The 14,324-nt window shown below is 43.3% G+C and overlaps 1 protein-coding gene across 2 annotated transcripts in view; it reads left to right on the top strand.

The window, feature by feature from the left end:
• Positions 1-4,692: 4,692 nt before the first annotated feature.
• Positions 4,693-14,324, top strand: part of ALKBH3 (alkB homolog 3, alpha-ketoglutarate dependent dioxygenase) — a 34,836-nt gene continuing 25,204 nt past the window's right edge. The window contains exons 1-6 of one of the 2 annotated variants that reach the window (XM_021684755.1): positions 4,693-4,809; positions 6,541-6,686; positions 6,992-7,095; positions 8,054-8,088; positions 11,177-11,224; positions 13,239-13,342. In XM_021684755.1, the coding sequence (XP_021540430.1) occupies positions 6,608-6,686; positions 6,992-7,095; positions 8,054-8,088; positions 11,177-11,224; positions 13,239-13,342 (370 nt within the window). In that variant the 5' untranslated portion in view covers positions 4,693-4,809; positions 6,541-6,607. Of the gene's footprint in view, positions 5,039-6,540; positions 6,687-6,991; positions 7,096-8,053; positions 8,089-11,176; positions 11,225-13,238; positions 13,343-14,324 lie in introns of both variants that reach the window. The other variant, XM_021684754.1, reaches the window with a different exon arrangement.

Raw genomic sequence — 14,324 nt, 5'->3', positions numbered from 1 at the left:
ACCTCCCCTGACACCACTATGAGAACATGCCTAGTGAGCTTGTTCAAGGATGAGACAGCACATGGAGTCAAGGCTAGTCTAGCTCAGCCAACCCCCAGCTGCTGATGCACCAGCTGAATCAAATACAAATCAGGACTCCCAACCAACAGAAGACTCTGCATACATTGGGGATATTACTCCACTAGGTTAGGTTCCCCATGAGAGTCTCATACCAAATATGATAACCATAATATTTGTGTATTTTAAAAATGTCTGGCTCTCCTGCTGGACTGTAAAATCCATGAGGGCGGGAGCCAGGTCTGTCTTTGATCACTACTTTGTCCTTAAGTGCTAGCCACAGTCAGTACTCATGACATTTGAGTAAAGACTAGCCTGACATCCCAGTTCATACACTCGAAATAATGTGGTTCACGTGGCTCTGAGGAATTGGTGACTCTAGAGAAGAATCTGCCAAACCATCTAAATACAGCCATCAAGAACGATTTATAACCTAGGGTCTGACCAATCCTTCACTTTCCAAAGTCTCTGAAAGAACCCAGCTATTAGGCCCCAGGAAATGGCGCCATGTATCTTTCCAAGAATAGTTCTGTCTTTCCTAATTTGGCTTTGCTTCTGCCACGTATTTGCAGAGGGGGGCATGGTGGCCTCATGTAGCATTATGGTTCAGTTTTTTCCTTTGTAAATGGGACTAATAATTAGAAAAACAGATCAGTGTATGCATAGAACTACAGCATCACTTGGCGTGCTCTCAGGAAATGTTAAGATTATGTGCTATTATTTAGAAATCAGATGCGTAAATGTTGCCTACTCTTTTTAGGAGCAATGTGACTATTAATATCTCTTAGCCACCGAACTCTCCATACTGTTTAAAACCCTGACATAACTCCCTGTTTGCCATAACGCCTTCACTGATGCCTGTAACCTCTAGTGACCTCTCCTGTCCTGGATATTTGCTCTCCACAATTTCACATCCAATTATATTGTTCTTTAATTGTTCCTCACAGTTGACACTATGGTTTACTGGCAGATTTTATCTCGAGCAGCATCTGTAGTTGTGCTGGGTGTTGAATGGGAGGAGTTCCTGTCTGGAGTCTGGGGAAGCATCCTGTCTTCCTCGACATTGGTTAGAGTTGGTGGAGACTTGAAAGCCTCCATGACAGCCCGCTGCAGAGTTGGCGGGTTCCTGCCCCACTCTCCCCTCTTCAAGCTGGAAACCGCTTAGCCTCTGGCAGTGAGACATGGGCTGGGAATTTCTCAATGCAGTACCTTCGCTTAGAGCTATTAGCATGATGTGCCATTATTTTCCTTGGATTGGATTTTCTCCAGAATTCTCAGCAGGCACTCCATAAGCAGCATATGATCGAAACAGGCAAGGATTGGCAAGAGTCTGGTGTGAAAATCAGCAACTGAAAATAGGCGGCAGTGTGTAGCTCACTCAGAATCCTTCTGGTAAGAGCTACTAGCACTTAAAGCATCTATCAGTTTTGCCATCCAAGGGATGAGGTATCTGTTGAGTGGGAAGTAGTCACCTGCAGAAAGCAGGCAGCTAGAAAAGGCAGAACTCTGGCAGGTTCTTGGAAGACAAAACAAGGCACGATTAAATATGCAAGTTGCTCGGCCCTCGCCCCAGACCCACTAACCCAGAATCTCGATGGGCGGCCTGGAATGTTCATTTTTTATAAGCATCCCCTAGGGACTCCAATGCAGATGGTCTTTCAACCATACGCTGAGAAATGCTGGTTTCAGAGTAGAGGGAAGGCAACCAAATCAGCACAACTTTGGGAAGGCTGTCTTGGGTGAAGGGAAATGAGAGAGCAGCACAAGAATAAAGGGCCAGGGATGATAGTAAGCGTCTAAATCAGAGCCAAACCGATTACTTACAGTTTAAAGCCAACTCTGGGGCCAGCCACTTGCTAGCTATTGCTTCCAACCCCTGATATCACAATCACACCGTAACAGGAATCCAAACAGGAGACAGAAATTATATAGTTTCAGGGGAAAGATTAATAACTATAATAGGGAAAAAAAAATAACTATAATAGGGTACCACCTACAAGGGGAAAAGGAAATTCTTAGAATACAGAAACAGCAGATAGAAGGAGCAGGCACTGCCAACATCTAGGTCCAGGCAGGCATGCGCGCGCGCGCGCGCGCGCGCGCGCGCACACACACACACACACACACACACACCCCCCACACACACACACACCACACACAAACCACCAAGAAAGGCACAAATCTGGGAGTGCTCTCCCATCTGTTAGGAAGTTCAGATCTATGCTGAGCATTTCAAGTCATCTGCTCCAGGTGAGGGTTTCATAGGGTTTTCAAGCAAAGGACCGCTCGTCTCCTCAGACACAGGACAGCAAGCTACTTCCACTGCCTTGGGAGGTTCAGGGAGGTTTAGGGTAACTTGGGTGTCCAAGAAACGTCAGTTTCCTCTAGGTCCAAGCAGATGTCACTGTTTCAAAATTTGATATCCCATTCCTTCCCAATCGATGCCTTAACTTCACAAGGGGAACTTAACAAGGCTGTAAATTCCACTAACATTGCAATTCAGCCCACAAAGAGATGCCAAACACCGCCGGCTGCCCTGCATTGCATAGCCAGCTGAGAGGAGCGCTTGAATCAGGAAGGACCCTTTCCTCCTCTAATGTCCCTCCAGCACCCTCTACTGATGACGCTTCACATCGGACCAAATGGCAAGGGAGAAATGTTCCAGTATTGCAAGTAGGGCAGGGGAGGAAGGGTTTGGAGCTGAGAATCGGTGGGCTGTTAACTGGCAAGGCACCTCACTTTCAATCCCTCTCCCACGGTCTCGACCGCCCCCCCCCCATAAAAACACAAATACTGCATATAGAAATGGGGAAACCCACATTGTAAGACTCACAAAGAACATCTTTCTAGTACTACATATTCACATGTATCTAGGGTAACCAACCATTTCAGTTGCCCGATACCATCCTGCCTTTAGCATTTAAAGTCCTATGTCCTGGAAAACCTCTCAGTCCCAGACAGATGGGAATGATTTGTCACCCTACATGCATCCTGAAGGTTTCTAAACTTTCTCTGCATCTAAATCACCTTGAACGCTTGGTAAAAATGCAAGTGATTTTGTTAAAAATGCAGTTATTTGGGATGCAAGTGGGCCATGGATGGATTCTTGAGAAATGTTCTACTTGGAGGCTGAAAAGGTGTTAATTACTACTTTTAGGGACTCCTCAACCCAACTTCTTTGTCCCTGTTCCAAAACTATAATCACTGAAAAGAAAGAATGACATCCTTTGGAAGACACAGCCAAGGTTCCTGAACCAGAAACAGACACTGACAAATTACTAGTTGATGGGGACCAAAAAAGAAAAAAAAAAAAAAAAAAAGACAAAAATTACTGTCTGGACTTACCACTTTTCTCTCCTTTCAGTTCTAGGATAAATCATTTTCCTTCAGTGTCACAAAGTATAACAAAGAATGATGGATGCTGTGAAAATTAGATTGGTGGGGTACACTGAGCTTTTGCAGATAAGCAGTATATAATACAAGACTTATTTTAAAGACTCCCACAGTGACTGTGATTTGGTAGGTCTTAGAGAATAAGCTGCACAACACAGACAATTCAGTGCTACTTTTGCTATTATCACACTGCAAGATACGTGGTTTAACATGGCCATTTAAAGATGTTTCTCAAAAACTCAGATGGGGTGAATAGAAGACACCTTTTGACCCACTGGTCAAATTTATTTATTTATTTTTAATTTTTATTTTTTAAAAAATATTTTATTTTATTTATTTATTTGACAGACAGCACAAGCAGGGGGAGCCACAGGCAGAAGGAGGGGGAGAAGCAGGCTCCCCACTGAGCAGGGAGCCCCATGCGGGGCTCAATCCCAGGACCCTGGGATCATGACTGAGCCAAAGGCAGACGCTTACCCGACTGAGCCACCCAGGTGCCCAAATTTATTTTATTTTATTTTATTTTTTACTTTTTAAGACACTCAATTGAATTTCTATTGTGTTCCAAGCACCCTGCTAAATTCTTTACATGCATTACCACATTTAACTCTCCCAACAAGAGCTATGCCCATTTTATAAAGAAGTGGAGTACCTGCCCTAGATTATACATCTAGTAAATGGTGTCGCCTGGACTGAAACTTAGGTCTGTTCACTGAAGCAAAATGTGCTTAGCACTGGAGAGTCATGGAGGAGGCGGCGTGGTCCCATGCCCTGTTGTGTTACTGATGGAGGGATGCACAGGCTGCGGTGGGAACGCAAAGGAAGTGCCTGTTACACTCTCCAGGGCTTCCAGGGTAAAATCCAAATCCTTTTACTTAACACATCACGACCTGGTTTCCCAAGCCCCTCGCCCTTCTACCAGCCCTGCTGGGACCCAGTCACTCCCCAGAGACCAAGGATGCCGGCGCTTAGACGTCTCCAGTTTGGTTTCGGAGCAAGGGGGGTGGATTATGGCCCGAGAGACCTCGGCCTAGGAAGCACGTCTTCATTCCCACCTTCGCCATATCCCCGCTCCTCACGGAGCCCCTACCGCACCTTCAATCTGCGCTCGCCTCCAATCCCGGCCCTCCCATCGCTCCTTCAGCGAGCCGGCCCTCCCGGTGCGGGGTACACGGAGCTGCCCGGACTCCAGCCGACGGCGCCGGAAGTGGCGGCGGCGGCGCGTGACGTCAGCGGAAATACCTGACGCCGCGGCCTGTGGTTGCGGGATGTCGGAGCCGCTGCTCCACTCTTAAGGTTACCCGACAGCCGGCGGCGGAGCGGGTCTGGGGCAGCGGGGTCCGTTCCAGGACCGAGCGGGTTTGTACCTGCGCGCCGGGCTCAGCCGGCTGCCGTGGGGTCCCGGTCCCTGCTGGGTGGCGGGGGTATGGGGACCGCCCCCTGAGGACCCTCCCCGGTCGACCTCCAGGACCGCATCCTGGGGCTCCTGGAAGAGAAGGCTCTAAAATAGGGAGAGTTGCTAACTCGGCGTGAGGACCGGGCTTTTTCACCTTCGAGGACCGCCTATTCTGCACTTCGGCCGTGAGAGGTATTGGTTTCCCTCTTTACAGAGGAAGAAACTCAGGCCCGGAAAGGTGAAGTCAGCTGACAGGTCATGCAGCTGGGAGCTGCTAGATTTAGATTCAGAGCGAGTCAGGCTGGCGCCAGCGCCCTCGCCTTTTACCTTCTGCAGGGTTCTCAAGCTTTATGTGGGTAAAGAATCCCAGGATGGAAGGTGGGGTTGGTTAACAGTTTCTGGGCCACAAAATCAGAACTATAGCTAATTGTGTTAGGAGTTTTTGACGGTCTTGTTGAGAGAAAATGTAAGCTTCCTCTACACGTCTCGTGGGAGTGGAGTGTTGGTGTTTGACTCTGGGCCATTAACTCTTTTTGGGCAGATGGCAGTCTCTGTCATCTCCCTACCTATTAAATGAGAAGGAATTATATACTTATCACCTGGGGAAATTTGTTAAATGTCCATATTCCTGAGCCCAGCACAGCTCAGGAGGTCTGGGGAAGGTCTGGAAATTGGTATGCTAAATAAGCCATAAAATGAGCTTGTTACCTGTGAGGACTTGAAATGTGAAGCTTTCTTAGCGCAATAAGGAAATGGATCATAGGTTCAGAACATGTGGCTCGAACCTCCCTGTTTTTGTCTCTTTGTAGCTGTGTTCCTATATTTGCTATGAGCTAAAATTTTATTGGCAAAAATGCCAAATTAGTATTACTGGCCATTATGAGGTGTTTCTTTTCAATTAACTGAAAACTGGAAGTTAATAAAGTTTGAATGTTAGTCTACCTCCTATTGATTTCCTGAGTGACTCTGGGTGAGCCACTTAACCTTGTGGTCCTCATACATGCCCACTTAGAACCATCTCCTACAATGCTTGTCACAAAGACAAACACTTGTATCCATCCTAAATCAGATCTTCTGAGACAGGCCATGGGTATTTTTAACAAGCTTTCAGGGAAGTTTAATTATAAGTTTAGTTATAATGGAATATGGAAATGCCCTTGGAAACTGAGTCTGAGCCTATTTCTCAATATCCGTATAGGTGAGGGAATATTACAGTTTCTTGCAGACTAATAAGACTGTTGTGGTAGATCTTAGAATTTCTTAACATGTACTTTCTTGTGAAAGAAGCAAAAGTACTGTAAGATTGTTGGGGCGCCTGGGTGGCTCAGTCCGACTCTCGATTTTGGCTCAGGTCATGATCTCAGGGTAGTGAGATCGAGCCCTGCATGGGCTCTGCGCTGGGCCTGAAGTCTCTTTAAGATTTTCTCTCTCCCTCTGTCCGCCCCACTCCCCACGCTCACTCTCTCTCTAACAAAAAAAAAATTAAAAAAATACTTAAGATTGCAAAAGATAAACATTAAAACCAGCAGTCCTAAGTGATTTATTAGGCTCCTTGATTGAGATGCTATGATGACAGAAATTAATTTTACATAGAATCTCCAATTGCATTGAGCTTGAAAGGATTATAATGACTCCCTTAGATAGTTCACACTCACAGTCCTAACTAAAAGCACTTTTTTTTAAATTTTCAATAGATACCGTTGTGTGATTTTGATCAGGAATTAAATCTGAAAGCTAAAAGCAGAAGCCTTTTTGGTCAACATGGAGGACAAAAGACGGCGAGCCCGAGTGCAGGGAGCCTGGGCTGGCCCCGCGAAGAGCCAGGCCACTGCTCAGCCAGGCAAGAGCTCGTGGGGATCTTGTGTGAATATGCTTGCATTTCAGTTGATGTTAGGAGTTATTTAAAATGTAGCTGGTACTTTGATTTTCTTGATGGTCATCTTTTATTGAGGGTTGAGGTATAGTATTTCTCATATTTAGTCACAGCTCTCAAACCTTTCAGTGTGTGAGGTGGGATCTCCAACAGACTTTACTAATTAATTTCTAGGTGTCATATTGGTTATCTTCAAGTAGATTTTATTGGCCCTTGCTCCCCAGAGCAGACTTTTTGAGTCTGGTTCACGTCTATTCTTGCTCTTGATTCAGCTACCACTGCTAAGAGCCATCTCCACCAGAGACCTGGTCAGACATGGATGAACAAGGAGCATCATCTTGTGGACAGACAGTTTGTGTTCAAAGAACCCCAGCAGGTAAATTCTTATTTCTCCTACAACATTAACAGATTTGCTTGTAAAAGCTATATTCACATAGTAGACAATCCAGTGGTGATGAATAAATTCACTAATAAAAGGAGCATGAAAGGCCTGTAATAATAATGAAATGTGGAGTCAATTTCCTAGTATGTCTAAAGATTCTTTGTAGTCTGCTCCCAACTGATGGGCATATATAATTCCCATTTTGGGCAGGGGAAGGAGGTTATACCATGACTAGCACTTGCATTGGTTATTTGAGTTCTAACAGTCCTAAAACCATGCTGTCTTTAGTGCTAGTGTAGCACATGTCTCTGGAATTGGGTTGAAATTTTCAGCTACTACAATGCCTGATTTTTTAGCTTTTTTTTTCCCCCATGGGGAAAAATTGTAAGAAACCGTGAAGATTCACTGTTGTTAGTGACATGGAAAAAGCTAAAAATCAGGCATCTTGCTGTAATAGTGATTGTATAAGTAATGATTAAAACTTATTTCTTAGTTTATCTTCTGTTTTATTTTTTAAAAGATTTAACTTAATTCATTTATTTGGGAGAGAGAGCATGGAGCCCAGTGCAGGGCTCAGTCTTACAACCCTGAGATCATGACCTAAGCCAAAACCAAGAGTCGGGTGCTCAACCGACTGTGCCACCTACGTGCCCCAGTATATCTTCTGTTCTCCTGGAAAGAAGGTTTTTCTAGAATTATTGGCTGCTCTGAAAATGGATTAATTCTACTTTTATTATTTTTTCTTGCCCACTAGCAACTGTGAAGTGGCTCTAAGAAAAGCAGACAAGGGTCTCTGTCTCTGGTGGGGTAGTAAGTGCTTGAAATAAAAAAAGGGATAGTTTTAAACTTGACTTACTTTTATCAGAAATGAGAGGATATAGTAATCCTGCACATAAGCCTTTCTGAGGATTAGGGATCATTCCAGGAGTAAAATCTGCCTGTTTCCTTGCAGGTAGTACGCAGAGCCCCAGAGCCACGAGTGATTGAGTAAGTAATTTGCTGCCTTTCTGTATCTGTTGCCCACAGTTAAATGGAGAGGCCAGATCTTTCCCTCATTGGGTTTTCCATCTGGAAGAGATAATGGCCCAGTTACTGTCTTAATTTTAGGGTGGGATAGTTGTATCTTAGATGTCTTTAAAGTTGCTGTTTTGGGAAGCATTTCTCAATTTGCTGATGGTGTGGAAAATGCAACAAGATACATGTCCCTTAAACTGAGACTCTGCTGTGGATTTCCTGACCCTGATTCATTAATCTGCAGATAGTAAACTAAAATATCTCCTAGGTAAAGACAGAGAGGGATTTTCCCTCAGTCATTGAAACGCGGCATTTTGGTTTTTTTTTAATTTATTTATTTATTTTAGAGGGAGAGAGAGTGCACACAGGGAGGGGCAGAGGGAGAGAGAAACTTTAGCAGACTCCTCACTGAGCTTAGAGCCCCACACAGGGCTTGATGTCAAGACCTGAGCTGAAACCAAGAGTTGGATGTTTAACCAACTGTGCCACCCAGGTGCCCTGAAACATGGCTTTTTGAGAAGACTTTAGTCAGGTTCTATTTTACTAGCAACACTTATGAAAGCTGCTCAAAATCTAGAGGGCCTTGAATGTTCATATAATTGTTCCAGAGCAATTTAAATTCCTCTTACATTGATCTGTGTATAAAATATCATCCTTAATTTATAATTCTTCTTACACTGATCTGTATGTAAAATATTCTTTTCTGAAATTAATGAAAGATGCTTTGTGGGGTGCCTGAGTGGCTCAGTCAGTGAAGCAGCCAACTCTTGATTTCAGTTCAGGTCATGATCTCAGGGTGGTGAGATCGAGCCCCACATCAGGCTCTGTGCTCAGCGGGGAGTTGGAGCCTGCTTGAGATTCTCTCCCTCTCCTTCTGCCCCTCCCCCTGCTTGAGGCGCTCTCTCTCTCTCTCTCTCTCTCTCTCAAATATTTTTTAAAAAAAAGATGCTTTGATTTCTCTTTTCCTTCTGATAGAGATAAATTCCCTATAGAAAGCGTCCTTTTATTTTAACAAATTAGTGTGTTTATTGCTCATGAACAGTCTGTTAGGCTGTTTGGCTGTTTGCAGGTTGACTTGTATAGCCTAGAAAAATTTGAAACTAACACGAATGTCATTATACTTTGAAAGAAGGTATATAGTTGTGGCTTGGCCACTAGTTAGCTATGTAACTAGTCATTAGGTACATTAAGGCCATCTTTCTGGACTTTAGTTTCCTTGTCTGTAATATTAAAGGTTTGGACCACACAGTCACTTAAGGCAGAGTCTGGTGGCTCTGACAGTCTTGGATTTGTTTACGAACACCAGTGTGATGTTGCCTCCATTGGTAATAAAGAGAATAAACAAAACCATGAAACTTGTTACTAGGTACAGATGGGACATTCAGGCTGAAAAAATGGGCAGCTGTGAATATTCAAGTCAGAGCAAAATGACAACTTCTTCCTGCTTGACCCCAGTGTTGGTTAATTCTGGTTATCTAAAGTTAGCTCTGTTAGATTTTTATTTAATAGCCAAAAATGTCACCCATATTTGAAGTGAGCCAATTTCTAAATATGGCCCAAAACATATCACACTGAAACATTGTATTCACACTCTGGGAAACTATAGTCAACTCATCTAGAGATGTGATAAATGTATATGACAATAACTCTGCCTAGATTTTTGCTCAAAGGGGTTCTCACATCTGCCTAAGAGCCCAGCTCACAGATCACAAACTACTAACTCACATGGCAGAGGGGGATGTGAAAACTGTCCCTTTATGTTGTTCTCTGTAACTTACCTCTGTCCGAGAAGGGTCTCACACTGTTATCTTGGTATAGGAACCTATGCAGTCTGGGTCAGTTTTCTCACTATGGCTCTGGCCACCCTGCACATCTGGAACAGTTTTGTACTTTTGCACATTAGGTTAAATTCTAAGCTTTTACTGCCCATCTACAATGTGTGAGGCCCTGGGAAATAGAACAGTAACCCATTCCTTGCCCCTCAGTAGCCCACAGTTTAGTAAATGAAATAGACATGTAATCAGATAAATTGCAGTCATGTATATTATAAAACAGTAGACTTGTAGTAAGGTCTAGTGGTAGCACAGAGGATGAGATGGTTAACATTATTTGGGTGTATTAGAGGTCAGGAAAGTGTTACAGAAGGTGAGGCTGAACTGAGATTTTGAGGAATGAATTAGAATTTTCTGCCAGACCAAAGCTCGGGTGGGTTGGATTGGGGGTGCTGGATGTGGGGAGGCATTCCAGTTTGTAGAAAAGCAGGATTAGAAATACTGTGGTGTGGAGCGCCTGGGTGGCTTAGTGGGTTAAGCATCTGCCTTCGGCTCAGGTCATGATCCTGGGGTCCTGGGATCGAGCCCCTTGTTGGGCTCCCAGCTCACAGGGAGTATGCCTCTCCTTCTCCCTCTGCCCCTCCCCCTACTAGTGCTTGTCTGCTTTCTCTATCAAATAAAGAAAATCTTAAAAAAATACCATGGTGAATTCAGGAGATTCCAAGCAGCAGTGGAGGATCATGAGTGGATGGGAGCTGTCAAGAAGTGGAGCTACATCATGGGGACCTTGAATGCAGTGCTGAAAAATTGGTGGGGAGCCTTTGAAGGATTTTAATCAGCAGGAACCTCATTAGACATGTATCTGAAAGCAACAGAAGTTCAGAGCCCTGAGATGTATTTGCTATCTGTAAATGCTCCTATTCCAGAGTCTCCAAAGAGATGCTCTATTTAGTACCCCTTTGTGTGATAGATTCCTGGACCATATCAGCCTAAATTATGGATGAAATATAAAGGGATAGAATCATAATTTATTTTATTCCAGTCTTTGTCTCCATAGCCTGATCCTCTCAGGATTCAATTCCCAGTGACATCAATGATCTGCCACCCTCTTGCACTTCATCTCAGTGGTGGAACCCCTCAGAGAGGGGTTATGCTTCCCTCATAGTGTATCCTCATTCTGAAATGATATTGGTGACCAGAAGTTTGGGAATTGCAAAGCACGGCTCTTCCGCTGGGTGGAGGCTATTATTTGGCTGGTACTAACGAGTCTGTTTTCTTAATTTCTGTAGCAAAGAGGGTGTGTATGAAATCAGTGTATCACCCACAGGTGTATCTAGGTAAGTGCATCCTCCCTAGAAAGTGACTATATTATTGAGTTGTAGTCTCTTAAAATATTCTGCTCCCTTACTTGAAACAAGTAACCTCTGCCTCCGAAATTCTTGGGGAGTGAGAATTTAGTACTATCTCTTTTTACATAGCATTTCTAACTTCAGAATATTTTTACAGCCTCTCTTTCAGGTACAGTAACTATTACTTCTGTAGTTTTTCAGATGGCCAAAGAGATTGAGGACTTTTTCCAAGTGCCACATAGTAACTTAAAATTTGAGTTGATCTAGCCTCCACTTCTGTGCTCTGAGTGCTACATATTATTATTATTACATTACGTTATATGTATTATTACATTTATTGTATTAGTCATATTACTACATATATTTATAACATATTATGTTAACCCTTAATCTGCATGAGTGGATAAATACCTTAATCTACATTAAGGTAAGTTTTAGTAAAGTTAAAGCATATACAATTTAGGGTATAGCTGGCATTAATCCTTATTAAAAACATTTTGAGGGATGCCTGGGGTGGCTCAGTTGGTTAAGTGTCCAACTCTTGGTTTTGGCTCGGGTTGCGGTCTCAGGGTCGCGAGGTTGAGCTCAGCATATAGTCTGCTTGAGATTCTTTCTCCCTCCCCCTCTGCTCCTTCCCCTGCTTGCACACGCTCTCTCTGTCTCTCTCTCTCTCTGAAATAGATAAAATCTAAAAAAAAAACATTTTTTTGAAAGCATTCCCTTAATGCAAGAATATACTAATTGTCACTATAAAATAATTAAGCATTTAAAATAAATATATCAGGGCGCCTGGGTGGCTCAGTTGGTTAAGCGACTGCCTTCGGCTCAGGTCATGATCCTGGAGTCCCGGGATCGAGTCCCACGTCGGGCTCCCGGCTCAGCAGGGAGTCTGCCTCTCTCTCTGACCCTCCCCCCTCTCATGCTCTCTATCTCATTCTCTCTCTCATATAAATAAATAAAAATTAAAAAAATAAAAATAAATAAATATATCAGAACTTACATATCTAAATGAGTTGCTTAGAAAGAGCTTCAGAACCTCCCTTTCAAAGCAAGTTTAATAATCATGCGAGAAACCCAGTTGTATTATTTTGGTCGCATCTCATTGTCAACCAGGTATGGCTTCAGGAAGTGAGCTTTGGCTCTTTCAAAAAATCAAACACACCTCCAGAGAGTGAAGTTCAACAGAATGTTCCAAGGGCTTTGAGAACATTTCTTAAGAAGGAAAAATGATTTTGAGCTGACTGGGCATTATTGAAGTAAGTGTATATTCAGTGAGAGAAAGAACCCTCATTTGGAAATGTTTATTTTGATACATTCATAAATTTCCCTACAATTGGCTTAGTCTCAGAAGATAACCAATTGTTAAAATAACACAGGGCCAGGCATTTTATTACTCTACTTTTCATAGTGAGCCTATGAGGTGGATATCATTTTTGTGTTTCAGAAAAACTAAGGTTCAGAAAGGTTAAGTAATTTGCCCAAGGTTTCACAGCAGGTGGTGGTAGAGCAATATTTGAAGCATGTCTCTAAAAGCCCTCATGCATTCTTTTTCCTTTATTGTCTCTTTCATTTGTCTTAACATGAAAGTTTTTTATTTCACATTTGGAACATCATGAGCTGGTGATAATTAGGTTCTGTTTGCCATGAGACATGTGGTAAGATGATTTTGTCTACCCAGGAGGAAGCATCCAGATTAACTTCCTCCACTAATGCTTAGAGACTAGCCCATCTTCTCTGTGTTGTTTTTTTTTTTTTTAAGATTTTATTTATTTTGAGAGAGAGAGAGTGCACGTGAGTGGGGGGAGGGGCAAAGGGAGAAGGAGAGAGAGAATCTCAAGCAGACTCCACACTGAGCACAGAGCCCCTGAGGTGGGGCTTGATCCCAGGACCCCGAGATCATGACCTGAGCCGAAATTAAGAGTCAGATGCCTAACCCACTGAGCCACCCAGGTGCCCCTCTTTTCTGTGTTCTTTAGTTAATAATGGTTCTTTCTGCATCAAGGGTGTGTTTGTATCCTGGCTTTATTGACCTAAAAGAAGCCGACTGGGTATTGCAACAGCTTTGTGAGGTCGTTCCCTGGAAACAGAGAACTGGCATCAGAGATGGTAAGTACTGTCTGAGATCGCACTTGTTGCTGCCTTTCTAGAATGTTTTCTGATACCATTGTCTCTTTCACCACACCCAGTCTTAATTAAACAGATTTAAAACCTAACAGAGACCCTAAGGATGATTAGGGATTTGCCAGCCAAAAGGGACAGGGAAGAGTATTCCACGCAGAAGAAATAGCAGGTGGCAGGCTCAGAGATCAGAGCAAACAGGGCAGGAGCATGGAGGTGGCAATTCAAGGAACCAAAGGATGTTTGGTTTGGCTGAACTGTGGTTGATAGCTCTCTTTTTGAGTTTGTTCACTACCTTTATTACTTTAAATAGTGCCAGCTTTCCTCTTTCTTCATAGAAACTTCAAGAACTTTCCTTTTTCTGATTCTATTTGGCATATGTTCTTTTATGATCATTATTATCGGCTTTTTATTCTCATTTTAGTTTCACTAGAAGAGTCCAGTGTCTTTTAGTTTCAGCATCTGTACTGTCCTGAGCTTGTAAAGATTACCTGACTTGGAACCTGCTCCCTCCTCTGTGGGCATCCAGGGGCCGGCAGTATCTGCTATACCGGAGGTGGCCACTGGAGGACGTCCATGCTCTAGCATAAAATCTCCTTTCTGGACCCTTGAGTGAATTCAAATTTTCTGTGAAGAAAGAGGCAAAGTATACTGGCTTCATTTTTGTGACTCAGACATCAGAATAGGGGTCCACTTTTTCTCCTGACTCCACAGTAGGGCTTTTGTTGGCCAAGTTGGCCTTGATTGCTGCCTTTGTCATTCAGAGTAATTGTTAATTTTAAGCAAGTTATAGTTAAGTAGTTTTCTGATTCTTGGTTTTCTGATCTGTAAAATGGTATAATAATACCTACCTCGTAAGGTGGTTGTGATAATTAAATGAGATCCTGCCTGATAAGTGCTTAGCAGAATGACTGGTACACACTCAGCCTTCAGTGAATGCTGGTTGCCTTTATCGTTACTGTTCTTACTG

The sequence above is a fragment of the Neomonachus schauinslandi genome, chromosome 11 (assembly GCF_002201575.2).
Source record: "Neomonachus schauinslandi chromosome 11, ASM220157v2, whole genome shotgun sequence".
In the NCBI taxonomy this organism is placed as follows: domain Eukaryota; kingdom Metazoa; phylum Chordata; class Mammalia; order Carnivora; family Phocidae; genus Neomonachus; species Neomonachus schauinslandi.
The sequence above is the reverse complement of the archived record's forward strand: the minus strand, read 5'-3'. Positions and strand labels throughout refer to the sequence as shown.